The sequence below is a fragment of the Rhinatrema bivittatum genome, chromosome 4 (genome assembly GCF_901001135.1).
Source record: "Rhinatrema bivittatum chromosome 4, aRhiBiv1.1, whole genome shotgun sequence".
NCBI lineage: Eukaryota > Metazoa > Chordata > Amphibia > Gymnophiona > Rhinatrematidae > Rhinatrema > Rhinatrema bivittatum.
Window position 1 is genome coordinate 416825534 of NC_042618.1, and position 23798 is coordinate 416849331.

The 23798-nt window shown below is 46.4% G+C and overlaps 1 protein-coding gene across 1 annotated transcript in view; it reads left to right on the forward strand.

The window, feature by feature from the left end:
- RPN1 (ribophorin I) overlaps positions 1-9880 on the forward strand; it is a 37739-nt gene extending 27859 nt beyond the window's left edge. The window contains exon 10 of the mRNA XM_029601296.1: positions 9153-9880. Coding sequence (XP_029457156.1) covers positions 9153-9335 — 183 coding nt within the window. The 3' untranslated portion in view covers positions 9336-9880. The remainder of the gene's footprint in view (positions 1-9152) is intronic.
- The last annotated feature ends 13918 nt before the right edge of the window (positions 9881-23798 follow it).

Here is a 23798-nt window from a genome sequence, read left to right on the forward strand (position 1 = left end):
TTTTCTGTTGGAATTGGAGGTTGGTTACCGCATGTACACAGACAACTTCTAATGTACTAGCTTCCGTTGAATTATGTTGTCCTATACTGTACCAGTGATACTTGTACATTTCTGTTTTTCTTACTGAATAAACTCTTTTTCAACCAAAAAAAAAAACAAAAAAAACTATACCAATCTGAAGCCTAGGTATATCTGTGATATCTAGGATTGCCAGCTGCTCGGTGTTGGATCGGACTGCCAGGTTTTCAGGCATGCTGTGCAGCGTCCAGTCAGAAGCACCAACTGGATGCTAAAATTCCAGTTTTGCTGGAGGATCCTCCTCTCCCCCACAGTTTCCTAGTTACAGGGAGAGACAGGCAGGGTCAGAGCCTCTCAGAAGAGAGCTGTGTTGTATTCCTGCTCCCAACTCTTTTCTTTTGCTGTGATTGGACAGCAGAGCCCTCAGCAATCAGTGGCTCCACAGATTTCTGAAGCAATGCCCTCTTGATCCCCCCTCTTTCATGGCATACTGGGCCAGGACCCAAGAGAGGGGCTGCAGTGAGCCAGGCAAGACAGATACAGTCACAGAGGAGAAGGTGGAGAACAGACAGACAAAGGTACAGGGTGGGGAGAGGAGACAGAAACAGGGGACAGATACAAAAGGGGAGGAAAGGAAAGAGAAACACATGGGGAGCATGGTAGGGGGGGTGGCATGGAGGGAGGGAATGGCTCACAGGATCTCTTGCTCAGTCCAGCCAACAGCTGCAGTGTCTGGGAAATTGCTCTATAGGCTGTATCTTCCCCCCTCAGGTCTCACTCTGGACCCATGCCTTTTCCCTTAACACCTTTGGAATTTACCCAATGTTAAAAGCATATAATGTACTGCAGTGATTCCCTTCCCCTCTCTGCCTATGACTGTACCCCTCTCCTGGCCTTTTCTTGGCATCCCCTCAGGCCTATTGCTGGGTTCCTCAGTACCCTAGGCAATGTAGGTAATATGGGTGGGTAGGGGCAAGCAATGCTTACTTGGATGACATGACTGGCCAGCTGAGCCAGCAGCCACATAGGGGCTTAAGGAATGCTTGTTCCACTATAATGCTTCCTGGTGAGGTACGTTAGTGCCCCGTGGGCCTGGCATCCTGGGCAGTTGCTTGCCTCTTCTGACAGCTCTGGTTTGCTCCTCTCTCACCTCTTCCCTGCCCAGCATGCTTCTGACCACCTGAGATTGTATGAAAGAGAGAGGGAGCATGCATGAGTGTTTGTGTGTGACAGAATGAATGTATATGTGTATGAGAGGGACAAAGGAAAAAGTTTGCCCTACCCACCACCACTCCCTAATAATCCACAAGAAAAGAAATGGGCAGCAGCTAGTGGCAGGTGGCCCCCTTCATTGCCCTGAGAGGCTGAAAGAGAAACTGTTGCCTGTGTGCAGCCTGTCAATTCATTATCACCCTTTAATGCGTATACATCTACAATAATTATGCAGTTCACTGGCAGGATCTACCTTATAAATGGGCCATGACCGACGGCCCGCAAATGCGCAGTAGAGCACAGCTCTACTGCGCATTTGCGGGCAAGGACGTCGGTCTTAGCCAGCGTAAAAAAAAAAACATGGCGGCGTCGGGTGGCAGCGGCGATGATGGCGGCGGGTGGCGGCGGCGTCGGGCGGCAGCGACGGCAGCGAACGACGACAAGGAGCAGCGGCGGCCTGTAGCGAGGGAGGGAGTGGGAGGGACTGAGGGAGGGGAGGGACTGAGTGAGGGGGGAGGGGGAGGGACTGAGGGAGTGAGTGAGGGGGGGAGGGGGAGGGACTGAGGGAGTGAGGGGGAGGGAGGGAGGGAGGCATTGAGTGAGGGGGAGGGACAGAGTGGGAGGGAGGGACTGAGAGAGGGAGGGGGTGGGGAAGAGTGAGGGGAGAGGGAGAATGAGGGAGAGGTGAGAGACAGGGATGTGAGTAAGTGGAAGGGTAAGAAGTTGTGGAGCAGAGAAAAAGGGAGTGGAGGAGGGCTGAGGGAGAGGGGATGGGATTGAGACAGGGTGGGAGTGACTGAGGGAAGGGGAGGGAGGTGAGAGTGAGGGGAAGGAGGCAGTGGGAGACAGAGAGTGAGTAAGACTGAGGGGTGGGAAGGGGGCGAGTGACTGAGGGGAAGGGGGAATAAGGGAGAAAAAGTGTAGGAGGGTGCTGTTTTCGAAAATGGACCGAAAACAAAAATGTAATGTAGCCCGTTGTGACGGGCTTAACGGCTTGTCTAAAATAATGCACATGAGGGACATCATGTCTCTTATCCCCTCTTCCCCTCCCCCCATTCCTCAAGTGTCTAGACCTGGTCTCTGGAAATGTTGGCAGCCCTAGTGATATCCGGCTGGGCTTTGTCCTTTTTTTAGTTAAAGAACTCTAGGTAGGAAAGGAACTAATAGAACTCAGCTTCCACTGCTCTTTATTGGTATAGCAATTAACATTAAGTGAGAAATTAACTGCAGTATGTGTGTGTATATGTATATATGTGTGTATATACACATAAACAAAGACAAAAAGAACACTAATGAACTAATTCATATCCATATACTAAAAATCTGCATTTATTTTATAACATTTTTTTTCAAACAGTAACTTGCAAAACATCAAAAAACATACACACAGTCATGAGCAGTTTTTTCAAAAGATAGTCACAGTACAGATAGCAAAGAATGACTGCAGGCAGCCAGTCTCAGATGGCAGGTAACTTGTATAACGTGATAATACTTCAATATAGTTAATGAATGAATTGGAAAAAAACAAATTGTTATAAGTCCAAAAATCAAAATATTCTTCTATGCTGATAGTATCCAGAACGAATAGTGCTGGATATCTCATTGAAACCGAGGGAAAAATCCTCTGTGATAAAAGCAATGTTGAAATCCAAAATGCAGAAATAGCTGTATTCGGAGAAACCTGACAAAGGCCTTTTTTGTTTCGCCCAACAGGGCTTCATCAGGGGATATACATAGAGGCAACAGATATTCTACAAAAAATGTTAAAAGAAAACCAATGTAAAATCAAAACATTTTTAAAGCCCTTCATGGGCCATCCCTCAGTGGAAGCCGGGCGTCTGGGGGATTGGGAATCCCTGTCTGAGTCTTACCTGCCTCGGGTTGGTGGGTGAATTCCAGGGACTCCTGGTTTATCCCCACTGACACTGCTACAGCTGCTCCTTCGATCCCTGCTTCAGCATATGGAGAAAAGTTTATTTAAAAAAAAAAAAAAAAAAAAAGCTTTGTTTCATTGCTGTGAGGCTGGCCAGCTGCCTTCGGAGCGGAGGTAAGGAGTCAGCACACAGGGATCGGGTCTGTTACGACCGGGACAGGAGGCTGGTAGCACGGTGTCCTTCCACTCCCTGGGGTCCGGGGGACATCGAAGGCACAGGGGTGAGTTTTGTTTTCAAATCCGGGCGGGGTCCTTTCACGGCCGCAGGTGTTTGGCGGATTTTTTTCTCTTCTCTTCCTTCCTGTTCACTTGGTTCTGGGTAGGCACGGCTGGGCTGTGGGGGGAGTGTTTTTTCAGCGTTTTTTTTGGAGCCGGCTTCCTCCGACCTGCCTCTTGTTTTTTCCCGCATCGCGACTGCAGTCTCTCCCCCGTAGTTGACTGATCTGTCTTGGCCTGGATTTCCTGCGTCGCAGCTGCGAGCGGGGGTTTGATTTTCGCAGCCTTGTTCCTCTTAGCGCCTCTTAGTGCCTGATGGGTCCGCACTCGAAATCTCCGGCCTGCCGCGTGTATCGTACACAAGGTCAGGTTCTGGATGCGGATTCCCTGTGTTCCACTTGTGCCTCAGAGTCGGGGGACTCCTTGGGGTCAGAGGGCCCCTCTCGGGCGGAGGGACAAGGTCTTCTAGATACGGATTCACAGGTGGAGGATGCTCCTCCTGTTTTAGCCCCTATAGGGGCGGACTCCTTAGGGAGTGCTGGCACGGTGCCCACAGTTCCCCCCCCCCCCTCGGGGGGGGGGGGGGGAGGGAAGGCCGAAGGGATTTTCCCAGGAATTTGTACTCATGCATGAGGTGTTTTTGGCACGCCAGCGTGCGCCCGTCAAGCGGCCTGGACCCCAAGGGGACGTAGGACACCCACCGGAGAAACAATCTCGGGGTGCGGATTCAGGTCACCTCCCCGGGGATCAGACCCGTTCAAGAGATGTGGGGGCACAGGCTCCCCAGGGCCCGGGATCGGGTGCCACTCCACTCACAGGGGTGGTCTCGGGAACAGATCCGGACCAGGCGGATGTGGATACGGATGTTTCTGATGACCTGGAGGTCCTGTCGGCGGAGGGTGACGATCCCAGTGTGGTCCGGCTGTTTAAACGGGATGAGCTGCGCCCTCTTATTCCTCAAGTTTTGGAGGTGCTAGGGCTTAAAATTTCCCAAGAGGAATCAGACAATGAAGGGGTGAACCCAGTTCTAGATGGCATTAGGGGCCCCACTACTTCCTTTCCTTTGCTGAAGAAAGTACAAAAGCTGGTGAACAGGGAGTGGGATACTCCTGACGTGGGACTGAAGGTTGGCAGAGAGCGATGGCGAAGTTAATATCCCCTGTCAACGGACGTGTTGGATTTGCTCAAGGTTCCTGAGGTGGACGCTGCGGTCTCAGCGGTCACTAAGACCACCACAATCCCGGTGACTGGGGCGGCATCTCTGAAGGATGTGCAGGATCGAAAACTGGAGATTCAGTTGAAGCGGGCCTTTGAAATCTCAGCTCTGAGTTTACGCGTGGCGATCTGTGCTAGCCTCATGCAGAGAGCATGCCTGTGTTGGGTTCAGGAGACTATGGACAGTGTTGGCGCCAGCAGCAGCGGGGCGTTGCAGTCCGCCCATTTGGAGGCCGTACCGCTTATGTAGCAGATGCTCTCTATGATTTGGTGCAGACCTCGGCGAGAAGTATGGTGTCCATGGTTTCCGCACGACGACTCCTCTGGCTGCGGAACTGGGCGGCGGATTTGTCCTCAAAATCCCGGCTGTGCAATCTGCCGTTTAAGGGCAAGCTTCTTTTTGGGGAGGAACTGGACCAATTGGTAAAGTTGTTGGCGGAATCAAAGGGCAACAGTTTACCTGAAGACAGAAGATCGTCGAAGAAGCCCTTCCCACCTCTATCTTGTTTTCGGGACAGCCGTCGCTACAGGACTAGTTGATATAAGACGACAACCTCTTCTAAGCCGACTCCAGGTTGTCAACAGTCCTTTCGCGGGGGTTGGCGCCCCGGGAGAGACTCGGGGCGCCTGGGTACCGCAGTCAACAAGGCTGCCCAATGAAGCCACGAACGCCCATTCCGTCGTAGAAGCTGTCGGAGGCAGATTATCCAACTTTTACACGGAATGGGCAAGGATCTCATCAGACCGCTGGGTCTTGGTCATCAGGGACAGCTATGCCTTGGAATTCTCACGTCCGGTCCGGGAGGTCTTTGTGGAGTCCCAGGTGGCCTCACGCCACAAGTGCGAGGCGGTCCGGGTACCCCTGCATCGACTCCTTGACCTCAGAGTGATTTGTTCTGGTTCCGGAGGTGCAACAGGGCCGGGGCCGTTATTCAATTTATTTTGTGGTCCCCAAAAAGGAGGGCCCGTTTTGCCCCATCCTCAACCTGCAGAAGGTGAACTGCTGCCTTCGCATACCGCGTTTCCGGATGGAAACCTTGCGCACAGTGATGGCTGCAGTTCAGAAAGGAGAATTTTTGGCGTCCTTGGACCTTACGGAGGCGTATCTTCATATACCTATCAGATTGCGTCACCAGAGATTCTTGCGTTTCAAGGTGTTGGGACAACATTTTCAGTTTCGAGCCCTTCCCTTTGGTCTCTCCACAGTCCCCCCCCCCCCCCCCCCCCCCCCCCGAACGTTCTCGAAAGTGATGGTGGTGGTAGCATTCCTTCGGAAGGAAGGGATCTTGATACATCCGTACCTGGACGACTGGTTGATTCGCGCAAAGTCATGAGAGGAGTGCGAGAGGTCAGTCCACACGGTGATGACCACGTTGAGGTCATTAGGGTGGGTGGTCAACGTCCAGAAAAGTCACTTGGAACCCACTCAGGAGCTGGTTTATCTGGGAGCTTGATTTGATACCTTACAAGGCAAAGTGTTTCTATCAGCGGATCGAATAATGAAGTTACAAGACCAGGTCCACTCCCTGTTATGGAGACTGTCTCCCATAGTGTGGCATCATCTTCAGGTCCTGGATTGGTTCCCTGGGCATTTGCTCACTTGCAGCCATTACAACGTGCACTGTTGGCTCGGTGGAGTCCAGTGTCGGAACAATTTCATCTACCAATGCCACTTCTTCGGGAGTCCAGAATCAATCTATCATGGTGACTGTATTGCGGAAATCTGGAGCGGAGGGGGGGGTGGACTTGGACACCCCGAATTGGCTGATCATCTCCACCGATGCCAGCCTCACCGGTTGGGGAGCGGTGTGCGGGGGGAAGTCAGCTCAAGGTCTCTGGTCGCAGATGGAAAGCTCATGGTCCATCAATCGCCTCGAGACGAGGGCATTGCGGCTGGCTTTACAAGCCTTCCTCCCCTGGATTCAGGGCAAAATGGTGCGCGTTTTCTCCGACAAAGCGACGACAGTGGTGTACATCAACCGACAAGGCGGCACACGCAGTCCCGTGGTGGCACTGGAGGCACGCCTGTTGTTCACCTGGGCAGAGCATCATCTCGAGGGCATCGCCGTGTCCCATGTCACGGGGGTGGAGAACGTTCAGGCGGATTTTCTCAGCAGACAACAGCTCAATCCAGGGGAGAGGGAGCTATCTGCCGACGCGTGGAACCGCATTTGTGCCAGATGGGGAGTGCCTTAGTTGGATTTGATGGCAACACAGACAAATGCAAAGACAGAACGTTTCTTCAGTCGTCGTCGAGAGCAGGGTTCGATGGGCATCAACCCTCTCGTGTGTCCGTGGCCCACAGGAATCCTTCTGTATGTCTTTCCTCCCTGGCCTCTCATCGGTCGGCTTCTTTGTCGGATAGAACTTCACCCAGGAAGGGTGGTACTGGTGGCACCAGAATGGCCGCTCAGGCCGTGGTTCGCAGATCTTGTGCGTTTGGCTCTCGAAGGACTATTACCGTTGGCCCATCTCCCGTGTCTACTTCGACAAGGACCCATTTTCTCGTACCGGGAGGATCAATTTTCTCTCTCGTGGCTTGGCTTTTGAGAGGCGACGTTTACGTTTAAAAGGCTACTCCGAACAGGTCATTTCCACTCTTTTTTGCAGGCGCGACGACCGGCCACCTCTATGGCCTATGTTAGGGTCTGGAAGGTTTTTGAGTCATGGTGTACCCTTCAAAACTACGACCCATTATCGATCGGGGTCCCTCGGGTGCTGGATTTTTTTGCAGCAGGGGCTAGTTAAGGGATTGGCATTCAATTCTCTCCGGGTACAGGTGGCAGCTCTGGGGGCCTTATGGGGCCGGTTCAATGGCTATTCCTTGGCTGTGCACCCGGACGTTGCCCATTTTTTGAAGGGGGTCAGACATTTACAACCTTCAGTCAAACTTGTTTGTCCGGTCTGGAATCTGAACTTAGTGCTCCGGGTTTTCTGCGACGCTTCGTACGAGCCTCTTCGCCGATCTTCCCTGAAGGATCTGACTTGAAGACGGTGTTTTTAGTGGCCATTTGTTCGGCCCAGCGGATTTCAGACTTTATGCGCTCTTGTGTCGAGATCCTTTTCTGCAGATTTCCGACAATCGGGGTGTCGTTGCGCACTGTCCCGTCCTTTGTTCCTAAAGTGGTTACGGTGTTTCACGTAAATCAGACTGTGGAGTTGCCGGGGTTTCCGCGTTGGTCCCGGAACTCTCCTCAGGACAGGGAGCTTCATCTCTTAGATGTTTGGCACGTCTTGTTACGGTATCTGGAGGTTACCAGTGATTTCCGCCGTTCTGACCATTTGTTCGTTCTCTTTTGTGGTCCAAAAAAGGGGGATAAGGCGTCTAAGGCGACCATCTCTTGTTGGATTAGAGAAGCCATTTGTTCAGCATACATATACCCGAGGGGGCTTGCCGACCCCAGGCTCAGAGCTCACTCTACTAGAGCCCAGGCTACCTTCTGGGTGGAGTGTCAGTTACTGTCACCGCAGGAGATCTGCAGGGCAGCGGTGTGGTCGTCTCTTCACACCTTCACTAAGCATTACCGATTGGATGTTAAGGCAGTGGAAGACTCACCCTTCGGTGGAGGGGTTTTGCATGCGGGTCTTTCGGGTGCCTGCCCGGTGTAGGGTGGCTTGGGTACATCCCACTTCTCTGGACTGATCCTGTACGTACTGGGAAAAGAAAATTTGGTTCTTACCTGCTAATTTTCATTCCAGTAGTACTAAGTATCAGTCCAGAGGCCCACCTCTTACTACTGATTCCGAAAGACTGTGTTGGCTAGCGTTGGCCTATGTTTACTTACGAAGCTCCTTTGAAGTATGATTGTTGGATTGTTCACAGTTGTTTCTGAATTTGTCTGGAGCGGTGAGGTTGTCTGGGATTTTGGTGCTACCTCCCGCTTCTTTCTTAGGTTGCTCATGGGCTTGGGTACAGGACAATACTGGCTAACTGCAGATGGCACTCTGGTATATATGGCAGTGCCCAAAGTTTTGGTTCTCTGACTCCCTCTGCTGGTAGGGATACAGTACCCACTTCTCTGGACTGATCCATAGTACTACTGGTAAGAACCAATTTTCTTATTTTTAGTATATGGATATGAGTTAGTTCATTAGTGTTCATTTTGTTTTTGTTACTAGATATTGTTTCACTTACAGAACACTTTTTAATTTTTTGTGTTTGCCTATTTTTTCTTTCACTAGTGTGTATGTATGATGCTATAGCTCTGGGAATTACTAGCTTGTCTAAAATATTATATTGAAACATCTGTTCCTTTTGAACCTATATTATGTATATTTGATTTGATTTTTGCATTTCTGTTCTGCATACATTCAAAAAGTTTTAATTTGAATCAGATTACATCAAATTTAGCAAAGAAAAAAACCTGTACAGTTCACATAAAAAGTTCATCTTTCTGCACCGATCAAAATACAGTTTAGACAAGTCGGTGCCAAAAAATGTGGTGATCAATTAGTGTCTTCTAAAGCCTATGGAAGACTCTTAAAAAATAAAAAGTATTTTGCCTCTGGGTGGTCTTAGCATTTTTTTTTAATGTTTTTTTGTTTCCTTTTGTGAAAGGTGGGTGAGATTCAGAAACTAGATGGCCAGGTAAAGGAGCTGGTTCTGAAGTCTTCTGTGGAGGCTGAGCGTCTTGTTGCTGGAAAGCTCAAGAAGGACAACTACATAGAAAATGAGAAACTCCACTCGAACAAGCGCCAGGAGCTGATCACCAAAATTGACAACATTCTTGATGCTTTGTAACTACAGCACTGTGTTCACACATGAAAAGTGGAAATGCTCATGAGATTAAGGCCCGTCTGCGTGCATGCGTTTGCACGCAGTGAGCCAAACAAATTCTTAGTTAAACTTTTTTTTTTTATCTGTAAATGTTGACTTATTTCCCATGGGATGAGAAGGGGGTTAAAGGCAAGAGGGTGAAATTTGATCTACCTTCATCCGAAAAAATTTTGAGAGAATTTTTTTCTACGGTTTTTTCATCTTCAGTCTATTAACTATTTCTAAACCAAAAAATGTCCATAAGAATGCTGATCTGAATTATGTAGTCTTGTTTTCGTTACTTAAAAGGGTAAAACAGCAAAATCCCTGTCTAATTTATATGTTTATATTTGGAACAAAACAAGGGTTTTCTACCATTTGGTGATGAATATAAAGTTTTATAGTTGTAAAGTTCAAAACTTGCATTGTATCAAGCATTAAGGCACAGCCGGTTTCCAGTATCTGTATGAAACAAAGCCCTCTTTCTTTTCAAAGTTTGTGTGAGATTAAAATAAACAAGTGACCGTGGATGTTGTATTCTATTTTTCTTTCTTTCTAACCCTAATCGCTTGTCTCCTAGCTCCATTTCCTGTTTGTCTCTCTCATGCTCTTTCTTCTTGTGGCAGATGTTGACTTTCTGTGAAGTGCATTGTTAGTTCAGTCTTACTAGAATCCTCTTTATTTAAGTTGGAGTCTATGCATGTGCAAAATGTGATGAATGTATCGGCCCTTGAATGTCTTCCTTATACTGCTCGTGAGATCCTCTTGTTTCTGTAAAAGTGTGTTATTTGGAAATAAATGGTAGTGTAAACACATTTTAAAAGGGAAGCAATCTAAGCATGGAAATATTTTTATTCTAAAAATTAATTTGATATTTCGCATGTTTTGGTAGTTTCCTCTGATAGCAAAAGTGGTAAGGCATTCTTGTCGGATGTTTTCTCTGGATTTTGTTCTCTTCTGTAGAGGAAGGTGTAACTTTATGTAGAGAATATAATTTCTTCATCTAAACTACTTGTGAAGCTCAGGAATAGGTAACACATCTCTTGGACTAGACTGATAGAAATGTTAGCTGCACATTTATCTAATACACTGGTGTACAAATGCTATTTTATATATACATAATTTCCCAATTAATCTAATGGGGCTACAAGCTGGATTCTGCTTAAGTGCTAATTATTAACTCTTTACCTTAACAATAACCCATGCTCTAGGCTCTGTCAATTCAATTTAATCTCAAACAACCCAATCAGCTGTGGTAGAAATGTTCATCATTTTGCCATTGGAGAGTTTTATTAGGCACATGGCAGGATCAGCAGGTCTCAGACTGGTGGCCACAGGGATAGCAGGCCAGGACTCTTTCCAGGTGGATCTGCAGTAGTTATGGAGATCTAGGAGACTGGCACTATTCCTATCCTTCCACTATTGAGTGCTTGGACACACCCAGAGAAGCCTTCATTGAGCCAAAGGGAAACCTACCCCTCACATCCACCCTGTTTAAACCCTAAGCAAGCAGTCGAGCTGCTGGCACAATGAGATGAGATTAAGCTTCCTTTTTCCTGTGTTCAGCCATTTCTTATCGGCACCCTCCTATCTCCTGATTTGAACTCTGAATGTATCTTGAAATTGTTTGGAGTTGTGTGTGAACCTAAAACCTTGTTTATTTCTTAAGGAAGTTGCCCTTTATCTTTTGTTTTTCCCCTGTATAAGGTAAGCCAGGATCTAGTTATGTTTGCTTTGTGCTTGCTTTATTAAAGCCCTGTATGCTATACCTACAACATCTGCATGAGCTGTAAACAATGAATGTATGTTTGAGATTGTAATTGATAAGCTATTACAATAGTCTAAATGAGATAAGAGAAAGGCCTGAACTACAGTAATCTGATCTCTAGTCATAAAAGAATTGGCTTGCTTAATTTACAGAAATGTTTAAACTGTGGAATCATGTTATTTCCTAGTGGAAATACAAGTAACTACACAGCTAACAGGGAACTCGAACCCAGATTTCCATCACCACAGCACTGTGGCCTAGTTGCACATATGCCATTGTTTTCCAACCAGTGTGCCTTCAGACCTGATCAGGTGTGCTACAGAAAATTCACCACTTCCTGATACTTGAAGCCAGACCAGCACCTTGCAGCAACAAAGGATACCAGCAAAGGGTCTTAAACATGTAGGAGCTCCTTTCTGATAACATTTGTAATCATGCATGCCTCTTCTTCCTAGCTAGAGCATGAGCCCTGGAGTGTGGTAATTAATGGGCATGGATAGTTGGGCCCTGCTTTGTACAGCATACATTACCTCCGCATCTTCTCTATTTTGAGCTGTCTGATGTACTGATGCAATTCACTCTGAGGGTTGGGAGCAGTAGCAGTGGAGGAGCTTTGGCAGCCATGCACAGTAGTTAATGTAATGAACTGAGGCAGTTGCCTGATGCACATTACTTCTGCCTTCTCCTGCACTTGTACATAGAGGAAGCTGGTCCATTGTTATATGTTCATATGTGTCTCTACTCCCTCTCTCCCTTAGTTTTAAAATTTGAAAGAGATGCTCTTGGGGCTTTAAATGCTTCCCTCGCTCTTCTTTTGGCCATATGAATCCTCTCCATGTACTCCATCCTCACTGCCTGATCATGGAGGGTGGTGCACCACAAGACATTTTTGTGAATGTAGGTGTGTTTTGGGCTTAAAAAGGTTGGGGAAAAACTATATTATGCTAATTTTTTTGGGGTAATGTATAGAAACATAGAAATGATGGCAGAAAAAGACCAAACTGCCCATCTAGTCTGCCCAGCAAGCTCCCACACTTATTTTCCCATACTTATGTTTCACCGACTACCAAGTTCAGGGCCCTTGTTGGTAACTTTGATTCGAATTTCCTGCCACCCCCTGCCATTGATGCAGAGAGTAATGTTGGAGTTCCATCAAAGGTGAAGCATAAGGCTTAATGGTTAAGGGTAGTAACTGCCACATCAAGCAAGTTACCCTGATGCTTGTTTACCCAGACTGCACAGACCAATGCCTTGTTGGATGTTGTCTAAATGTAAATCCTCTTTTCCACATGTCCCCCTGCTGTTGAAGCAGAGAGCAATGCTGTATATGCATTCAAAATGAAGTATCTGGCTTAATTGGTTTAGGGTAGTAACCGCCGCAATAAGCAAGCTACCCCCCCCCCCCCCCCCCCCCCCCCCCCGCATATATTTGTTTACCCAGAGTGTAGTTCAGTCCTTGTTGGTTGTTCTCTGAATGCAAATCCTCTTTTCCACATTTCCCCTTGCTGTTGAAGATGTTGGAGTTGCATTAACCGTGTGAAGGCTTATTGAGTAACGGTATTAATCACCGGGTAGTAGCCCCCATTCCAGCAAACCACCCCCCTGGCTCTTCTCTTAATTCCCATCCTCTAGCCTTTATGGATCCACAGTGTTTATCAAATTCCCCTTTGAAATCCTTCACAGTTTTAGTCTTCACCACTTCCTCTGGAAGGGCATTCCAGGCATCCACCACCATCTCCGTTAAGAAATACTTCCTGACATTGGTTCTGAGTCTTCCTCCCTTGAGTTTCAAATCGTGACCTAGTTCTACTGATTTTTTTCCAACGGAAAAGGTTTGTTGTTGACCATGGATCATTAAATCCTTTCAAGTATCTGAAAGTCTGTATCATATCACCCCTGCTCCTCCTCTCCTCCAGGGTATACATATTTAGGTTCTTCAGTCTCTCCTCATAAGTCATTTTCTGAAGACCATCCACCTTTTTGATCGCCCTTCTCTGGACCGCCTCCATCCTGTCTCTGTCCCTTTGGAGATATGGTCTCCAGAACTGAACACAGTATTCCAGGTGAAGCCTCACCAAGGCCCTGGACAAAGGGGATCATCACTTCCTTTCTCTTACTAGATATTCCTCTCTCTATGCAGCCCAGCATTCTTCTAGCTTTAGCGATCTCCTTGTCACATTGTTTTGCTGACTTCAGATCGTTGGACACTATCACCCCAAGGTCTCACTCCTGTTCCGTGCACATCAGCTCTTCACCCCCATCAAATACAGTTCTTTCAGATTTCCACACCCCATATGCATGACTGCACTTCTTGGCATTGAATCTCAGCTACCATATCTTTGACCACTCTTCCAGCTTCCTTAAATCCTGTGTCATTCTCTCCACTTCTTCTGGCATGACCACTCTGTTGCAGATCTTAGTATCATCCGCAAAAAGACAAACCTTACCTTCTATCCCGTCCACAATGTCGCTCACAAAGATATTCAACAGGACTGGTCCCAACACTGATCCTTGTGGCACTCTGCTTAACACCGCTCTCTCTTCAGTGTAGTTCCATTTACCATCACACATTATTGTCTTCTGTCTGTCAACCAGTTTGCAATCCAGGCCACCACCTTGGCACTCACTCCTAAGCTTCTCATTTTATTCACAAGCCTCCTGGGTGGGACCGTATCAAAAGCTTCAAAAGATATAGCAGATAAGGGGAATGGAACAGCTCCCCTATGAGGAAAGACTAAAGAGGTTAGGACTTTTCAGCTTGGAGAAGAGACGGCTGAGGGGGGATATGATAGAGGTGTTTAAAATCCTGAGAGATCTAGAACGGGTAGATGTGAATCGATTATTTAGTCTTTCAGATAATAGAAAGACTAGGGGGCACTCCATGAAGTTAGCATGTGGCACATTTAAAACTAATCTGAGAGAGTTCTTCTTCACTCAATGCACAATTAAACTCTGGAATTTGTTGCCAGAGGATGCGGTTAGTTCAGATAGTATAGCTGTGTTTAAAAAAGGATTGGATAAGTTCTTGGAGGAGAAGTCCATTACCTGTTTTTAATTAAGTTGACTTAGAAAATAGCCACTGCTCTACTATTACTAGCAACGGTAACATGGACTAGACTTAGTTTTGGGTACTTGCCAGGTTCTTAATGCCTGGATTGGCCACTGTTGGGAACAGGATGCTGGGCTTGATGGACCTTGGTTTGACCCAGTATGGCATGTTCTTATGTTGGGAACCTAGGATTGTTGGGTCTGACTCGACCTTCTGTATTGCGGTACCTGATCCTAGGTTTGCCACTTGAAGTATGTGGTGTTGCTCCATAACAGCCTATGCCCCGGTCAGTCCCTGACAGCATGCTGGCCTCATAGACTGCTTTCTGTCTTCCTTCTCCCATGCCACTATCTCAAAATATAAGAAAATGCTACTCTTTTTTTTATTTCACACCTATGCTCTTCATTCCTTGCATTGCTCACACAGTGAATTTTCAAAGGGATTTTGCATAAAAATAGCATGTTCATGCTATTTTATAAACATCAAGAAGATGAGGTGTTTTCTATTTTGCAAGTATGTGGGGCTAGTGCTGTACCTGGGTGTGGTTCAGAATTATGCGCAAAGGTTGCTATTTTGTAAGAGAGGTATTACTGAACTTATTTATATACTTTTAAACCTGCTAATTGACTGGCTCAAATAAAACCTGATGACTACTTCATCCAGACCAGTCCAAATGCATGGGTTATGTCCAACCAGTAGATGGAGGCAGAGATTAACAGGCTTGCTGCTGTCACCTTACATAGGCTTCTCTGCTGCTCTCAGCCTGCTAGTATTTTCTCTCTCCAGCAGATGGTAGGAGAGCACATCCCACCTCTGAGATAAGGCCTAGTTAGGCATTTGAAAAGGATGGGCAGGGCAGCTGCTGTGATGAAAGCCTTGTACTTTTTCCCTAAGTTGCCGATGGCCTTTAATTGGGGGGGGGGGGCTTCCAAGCATTTGGTTTGGGCTCCACATTTCATTCTGTTACTGTTTCCTCTCCTTTTCCCTCTCTTCTCTGAGTGGATCTCAAAATAAATGAAGAGACAGGAAACAAACCTGAGTTATTTTCTGATTCTCCCTCTGCCTTGCTAAATTTCATTAAAAAGCAGGATTTCTGTATAGGATGGTGTGTTGCTTTTGAGAGGCTCTGTGTTCACCAATGCTTCAGCCAGCATCGCAGTTTAAAAAAAAAAAATCAGGCTTCTCTTTTTCAATTCTTGGGTGTTTTGTTTTACACAGTGAAGCAGATATGTCCTCTGAAGCAGGGAGGAAAGCCAATGCTCTGTACACGTGGAGGGGAGAAGAGGTCCGTTGACTCACACTTGTGCAAAGAGAGAAATTCGGGGAGCAGAAGGTATATCTTCTGGAGGGGGGACTGTTCCAGTGGGGCTGGTGACATGGTTGGGTCCTGCCAGTGACTTGTCCAGTAACCATTTTGTATGCACAGCAAGAGGTTTGAATTCTGCCTTCCACCCTGCAGGAGCCTACTGCCTGTTCCTCTAGGGCTGCATTAGCTGCTGATTTTTAGAGTGGCAGTTTACTCTCCCTGATGTCAGTCTCCTCTGCATCTTTTGTCAGCATTTCTGTGGACCTTTTTAAGATGTCTGCAATAGGCATTCTTTTTGGGATAGACCACAGCCTCTGTTCCCTATTGTAGATTTTCACTTTCCCAGAGGAACAATCCTGAGATTTCAGGTACTGAGGATGAGCAAGTAGAACAAAAAAAAAAGTACTGTAAGTTAGTGGTTCTCCTTAGCCCTAAATGTCTTAAAGGAGAGCGCCAGTGGGGGACTTGAGAGTTCTCCTGCAGGGGAAGACAGCTCTGCTATGGTCAGTGTGTTTCATGAAGAAGAGCTGTTCTTAACTTTCCATTCCTTATGGGTGCAGTACATTTCTGAGGGAACAATGGAGGAAGGTCCCAAGATCTTACAAGATCCCATTTTGATTAGTATTTGGAAACTAGTGTGGGGTTGCTGTTGCTCTAGTCACTCAAGGAATTTTTTGGAACAGGATTCTCCTGAATCCAGTTTTAAAGGGGTTTGCTTGCCAAAAAAAGAAGAAAGATGAGACTGTCTCCCCTTATCTCCCAAGAAGCAGGACACTTACATTTTCCTGAGGTGGATTCACTGGCTTGTGCAGTGATTTGAGAATTACAATTCCTCTGGAGGGTGGTGCAGCACTCAAGACAAGGGTTTTAACACAATCTTCAAGGCATAACTAGCCAGTCAGGTTTTCAGGATATCCACGATGAATATGTAGGAGAGAGGTGTACACAATGGAGACAGTGCATGCAAATCTATCTCATGCATATTCATTGTAGATATCCTGAAAACCTGACTGGCTATGTATGCCCTAAGGACTGTGTTAAGAACCACCGCTCTAAGATAAAAACAGGATAGAAAAGAATAGAGGCAGTTCTCAAACGCCTTTCATAGGGCTTGTACAGGGATGGCCAACTCTAGTTCTCAGTGCCCCAACCAGGTCTGATTTTTTTTTTCTTCCAGGATATCCACAGTGAATATGCATAAGACATTTTTATGCACTGCTCCAACATATGCAAATCTATCTCATGCTTATTCATTATGGATAACCTGAAAACCAGGTCTGTTTGTACCACTTAAGGACCGGAAGTGGCCACCCCTGGGCTAGTATGTCTCCAAGTGGCAGCATGTGACTAAAGCTGGTTTGCACTTGTCTCATCGTAATCGGGAGTCTTTGCAGGAAAGCAATGTTTCAAACCTGAAGAAGGCAGTGCAACTGGAAGTGAGGTGGGGGCGGGGAGGGGGGCGCCTTTGGGCAAATGCATTTTTTATTAGTTCAGACCTTGGCTATGAGCATGGCTTCTAGCATAGCAGCCAGACATTTGTGTGGCTGTGGAGTTGGTCTGTGGATTCAACTTTTGAGTCAGCTGCTCATGCATCCCTTCAAGGGCAGACTTCTATTTGGCAAGAGCCTAGAGACGTGGGTCACAGCCTGGGAGGCATCAAAAGTTCCTAGACTCCCTGCACATCAGCCTTTCCCCTCTCACTCTCCACTCTCTTTAGTAGATCCTTTCCCTCAACCTCTTCTTAGACGTTCCTCCCCCCAGCATCCTCTCTCAAACTTTGCCCCCCAGCAGATACCCTCTTATTATCCTCTCATCTCCCAGTCCATCATCTCTTTCAACCCCTTCAGCTTTTTTTTTTTGCATCCCTTTCACACCCAAGCCCTTCATATAACCCCTAACTGATCCTCTGTCATCTCCTGTTCCCTCCTCACTAATCCCCCATCCTCCATCACCTCTTATCCTTCCCTCCTCCTTATCAACCTTTCTTTCACATGCTCCCAGCTGTCCCCCCTTATCTCCAACTCTTCTTACATCCCCAATCAATCTTCTTTCATTCTCCCTCTCACATCCTCCACAGCCAATCACTCTCCAGCGGATCCAGTCCTCAAACTCCTCCTGCATCTGATCACTCTCTTCAGACAGCCCCTTCTCTAAACATTCCCCTGGCCAGGGTCAGTAACAACATTTTGTTTGGAGCCTAAGCCAAAGGTGGATGACAGCTGATGAAAAGAGGGAAGACTGACGATGGGCAACCTTTTTCTCTTGGCTAGGTTCAGTAGTGGGTGAGGAGAGAAGAGCCATGGCAAGTTCAGCCAGTCCATGCTCAGCTCTCCCCTCCCATGATCCTCCCCATATGGCTGGACCGAAGGCAGACGATGATCTGGAAGCAGCAACAGCATTAGTAATGAAAGTCAGCTCACAGGCCCAGAACTGACCCTAATCAGGGCTTCCTGTTACCGCAGAAACTCATGCAAGAGCAGGATCACCGCAGGACCTGTAAGTTCATGCTGGCTCACAGGCCCCATGCTGACTTCCACCACTAACGCTGCTGGTGCCTAAAGAATGCTGCCATTTGAGGCACTTTGAACCTAGCTGAATGTTTTGACCCCATTTGGGTTGCCAGCCCCCAATTTGGAAAGCCTGATCTATAGTATAGTTCTGAAATGGCTAAAGAGCACTTGCAGGTTCCAAAAGTTTGTTTTTTTTAAATTGTATTTTAAATTTATGTAGCATCGATAAATCCTATTTGGACAGGGGTGTGATAGTGCATGAGGAACAACATTTGTTTTCAATGGACAGGAAGATATAGAACGAGTTTCTTGTGGGTAGTGAAAAATATTTTTTAATGTCTTTCATTCAGCTACCTTTTAGGAGCTCCAGATGATAACCTCCTCGTTCTACAACTCTCAGCTTTCCATTGAGAGGTTTGTTACTTGTGCATTGTTTGTACTTTTCAGGTATTAGGGAGGGTGATTGTTGTGCACTATTTATGCTTCCAGAGCTGAATCTAACATTTAACAATGTGGGGGGATGGAGGAGGGGTCGGGGGGAATTGACTGACCACATTTTAAACCATGAATAGGTGGGAGGGTCTGGGAGGAAAGGAAGATTTACAATTTCTCTAAATAGCTAACAGGGTTGGTGGGCCTAGGGCATTTAAATATACTTTATTGAGTTTGGGGGAGGGTAGATGGAAGGCCAACAGGGTCTCATTTATAATTTTGTACAGGATAGGAAGAAATGGGCCACATGCCCTTTTACATATATATATTGTTTTCTTTTTACAGATCTCTACTTAACCGGATTTCTTTGAGGAATCCAGTTAAGTAGCTAGTTATCTGGCCACACAAGACCAGATAACTTAACAATCTACCAGTCTATATTCAAACATAGCTGGTTAGATTTTAAGTTATCTGGCTACATGTAGCCAGATAACTTGAAGCAAGTATATTCAGTGGGATGTTTATCCCACTAAATGTACAGGAAAAGTTATCCAGCTCACTCTAGCTGGATAACTTACAGGCCGATACAGTAAAGTGCGGCCGCGGTTAACCTGCTTTCTACTCACAATTTGGCCACGTTAGTCCAACCCGCAATTCACTATCCCTTTTAACCCATCCTTACCGCTTCTTTAAATCAACAGGAAACCCTTTCCCACCGCGGCATGTATATGAGATGCAAACGATCGGATTAGCTATTCCCTCCCATACAGTAGCGTGCACCCCAATTATCACTTTTTTAACCTGCAGTTTTGCCGCGTGTTTAACCTGCTAACTTACCGCCTACCTTTACCCCTGCTTTAGTGTGGAGCATCAGGTCAGAGAGACGAAATTTCATGGGCAAACGACCCCCTCACCCCCCGGGACAAGAGACAGGATCGGGCAAACTTTCCCCCAGCCCCCGCTCACCTACCCTGGTCGCGTCCATGGTGCCGGTCTCCCGTGCGGGTGCGCTGACAGCTCCGGAGCAGGAAGGAAGGACCTGTTTCCAAGCATAACCTAAACTCTTGCCTGCCCAACCTAAAATCCAACGCGCCGGGAAAGCCACTCTTCAGATCGCGACTAATCCCATCCCCCAGTCTCCGCTCACCTACCCTGGCCGCGTCTATGGGTGCCGGTCTCCGAGGCAGCCCCAGTCCTCTCTCCCATCCCCCCGGGGGCAGCCGGCGGTGAAAGCGAGAGCAGCCTGGGGCGGATCGCGAGGCGGCTTCCAGCAGCCCCCGCCGGCGAGGGTGCATGAATGCACGCCGTGACCTGAGCGCCCGGCTGGAGGTCAGAGGTCACGGCGTGCGCCCATTCACCATCGCCGGCGAGGGCAGCTGGAAGCCGCCTCGCGATCCGCCCCGGGCTGCTCTCGCTCTCGCCGCCAGCTGCCCCCGGGAGGATGGGAGAGAGGACTGGGGCTGCCCCGGAGACCGGCACCGATAGACGCGGCCAGGGCAGGTGAGCGGGGGCTGGGGGATGGGATTAGTCGCGATCTGAAGAGTGGCTTTCCCGGTGCGTTGGATTTTAGGTTTTTAGGTTTTCTTTTGCTTAAAGTTGGGATCCACTTCCTGGTACCTGTCATTTCAAATGTCATTTGAAATGACAGGTACCAGCACACCCAGGATACTGTATAGGCGCTGTATAGCGGCACTAACGCACCTCTTTCTACCGCACCTTACTGTATCGGCCTGTTAGTTCACTAAATGGCTTAATGAATATTGGTCTCGAGCAGTTCTTTTATTTTACAAAAGTTATAATTTGGAAAAGCTTGTAAAAATTGCACTTTCATTGTCCTGAGTTCTGTGATTAAGTACCAAACACAAAAAGGCTGCTTTCAGGGTCATCTGAAGGCATGGATCATCATGGTTTTTGCTGATGGAAAACTTTGTGCATTATTCCCTCCCCTGACCTAGCATCCGCCCCCGTCCCCCGAATGGCCTTTGCACTTTGTGGGTAAATGTGTGGGTGTGTAGTGTGGAACAATGCCTGTACTTTTAGCCACATGGAAGGAAAGCAGTTTTCAAAAGCCTTTTAACCAGGGTAAATTGGTACTCACCTGAGTGAATGGCTTTTGAAAAATGCCTTTCCCTCGCTTGAGGCTTATACTAATATCTATGGAGGCAAACGATATGGAGAAGATCTTTTTGATGTATGGCCCTCTGGATAAGTGGCTTTGAAAGGTCACAGAATGAACATAAAGTACTCTACATAACATACAGTCTGTTCCTGAAAGCTTTCTAGACTGATCTGTGAGCATTCATGTGCCAGAAGATTTATGTTGTGTGCCCATTGCTGGATCCATCATGTGAGACTTTACTGTAAGCAAATCTGCATCTTGCTTGTTTTCAGGGAACCAATCCTACCTTCACTAATAATCCAGGGGAACGTTTTAAAGTGGCGAACACTTCCTTTAAAGAGCTTCTGATTAAGTTCTTAGGATTTCTCTGCATGGGAGTTACAGGCCTCTTATATCAGCCATAAAGTCACATGAAGACCGTGTTTTCTTCATAAGGAATGTATGGATTACGGGGCCAAAAGTTTTATGAATACAAGAACTTGTTTTGCACTGTCACGGCGTATTACCAAATGCAGATTTGTTAATTTCTCCCAAACAAAATCATTTAAGTTGGTTATCACTAGAGGGAGCTAGCTGCTATCAAACCAAAGTGTTACATGGGCTGATGTATTATTACTATAAATTTCAGTTGGTTTTGCAGCAGAAGTAGGAAGTGTCAGACCTCAGAAAATTAGTAGTTACGTATTTGGCTGTAACTAAGCAAAGAATCTTTGTATTTATATAACTGTACTACTTTTTCTGCTAACCAGCCAATGTCCTCTCTCAATTTTTCCAGTGGGTGTGCACTACTGTTGTATACATAGGGCCTGATTTCCAAAAGCATTTACATGCGTAAAACTGGGTTTTAAGTGTGTAAATGCACTTTATCCATGTAATGGGCTTTTGAAAATTGCTACAATATATGCCAATGATTTGTCCATAGGATATTCTCATGTAAGTGCACTTCATGCGGGTAAATGGCTTTTGAAAATTGCTACGCTAGTATGTTACATTTACCTGTGTAACTCTTGTGAAAATTCATCTGCAAATTTTGCAAGTTGGCAGGAAGCTGAGGTCTCCCCCCCCCAACCCCCCCATCCCTATTTACTGTTTCTACTGTGGCAATGCCACCACTAACCTTTCCATTTCTTTTCAAGAATGCTGATGTATTATTGAGTGAAAACTTGAATCGCGCTTGGTATGCTAAAACCCCAAATAGTGTGCATTATTTGGGACAATGCACACTATTTACATTTTAGCTTGCAAGCATCATATGCAATGTTTGCCATTGCAAAGAACAACATTTTCACATGTACTTTTTTATGTGCAAAATTGTTTTTCAAATTAATAATTAATGAGCTGCTGTAATGCAGTTAGGGAAAGCAGTTTATTAACTATTCCAGTATGAACCTACCTGTGATATTGTTTTCCCTGACCATATTTTGCAAAAAAATAAGATGAGATGTAATTATCTTGTGTGTGTGTGTGTATATATATATATATATATATATATATATATATATATATATATATATACATACACATGCTCATACCCTGCAAGTGCAATATATTTATAAGGAACTTAAGAAAAGCATTTTCATTGGAAAATTTATTTGAAGTACGCGCGCACCGACCCCGGATTTTATAACATGCAGCTGTTCAAAAGACATGGGAGAGGGAGCCAGGGATCACTATATACTTCAAACAAGCATCGGACTCTGTTATTCCAGCCCTGTGTGCTAAGACTGAAGCAAAAATTTGAAATACATCTCTCTCTTAGAGCCTGACTACTACTCAGTTGCCTAATTCTATTGAAGCAGCCCTGCAAGCCCGGAGTGGTGGGAATCAGATCCAACTCTCTGCCATGAAGTTAGCAAATCTGCACAACAATCCCGTAAGGACACCTTATGAAGGGATTTGTAAAGTGCCGATGGTAACCTATTCCAACTCTTCCACTAAGAAAAACTCCTCAGTTTGAGTTGCTTCTTGTTATAAGACAATTTGTGAGGGATTGAGAGAGTGTACATAATGTTTCAGTTGCAAGTAAGCAAAAATGTCTCTTCTACTCAGTTGGTACTGCTCTTGTAACGGTTGAAAGCACAGTATCTCCGCACTGTTGCATAGTAACGGCAGAAAAAGATCAAACCGTCCTTCCAGTCTGCCCAGCAAGTTTCTTAAGGTAGTAACTGCTGCTCCGTGCAGGTTACCCTGAAGCCTTATATTAAGGGTATTTACTGTAACGTACATAACCCATCCCATGACAAAGTCTAGTGATACCCAAACTGGCCCAAGTGTGAAACGTTTTAACTTGGTCTTCTGCTGTGAAATCTAAATTTCCCTGTAAGGGGATAAAGGTTGAGGCAGTAGAGCTGCCCCTGACACATGGTAGGAGCACAAGATGGCGCAGGCCATGCATTGCTCCTACCATGTGACAGGGGCTGACCAATGGCACCGGTAGCCCCTCTGACATAGTAAGGTCAAAGGCTATCGGCGCCATTTTGAATACCGGCAGCCGAGGGCATGAGTGCAGGAGATGGCTCCCGGACCCCCCGCTGGACCACCAGGGAGTTTTGGTAAGTCTTGGGGGGGGGGGGGGGGTCAGGCGGGTGAGGGGTTGTAGTTAATTCAATTTTAGCTGGGAAACGAATAAGAATTAATGCATGAACGTATCGGTGGCCCCCCTTCCAAATGCAACGTATCTGCCCCCCGACGAAAACAAATCCCGAATGCAACGTATGGTGTCCCTCTGCACATCCCTGGTTCTCAGCCTTGTGAATACCAGCCACAATTTCCTTCCTAGTCAATGGAGCATTCAGTTTCATCGATTGTTCCAGTGTTATTCTAGGGAGAGATATGTCTGAGAAAGGTTGCACATTGTTCTATGTTACTCCCATGGACGTGCCACAAAGTGAAATATGATTCAAATAAATAAACAAACTGTGCTTGTCCAACAAACCTGCCATAGTATAAGCAGCACTAACTCCAAGGACTCAAACAGCAACAGCCCTACCTACGAAAAGGCAGCAGTGCCCCACCAATGCATGCCCTATTGAGAAAACGCAACAAATAAGACTGATAAAAATTCTTACATGTTACTAAAATACCTCAACTTGATCACACACAGTCTGACCTTCACCAAATACAAAATAAAAGAAAACACAAATCAAAAATGTGAGAAAAAAAAATGGAAAGGAAATCCAAGAAACCTCTCTGCATGCAGTACAAAACTGGAGAACTAGATGCAGAAATACATTTCCTTCTATACTAAGCAAAGTACAAAGAGAG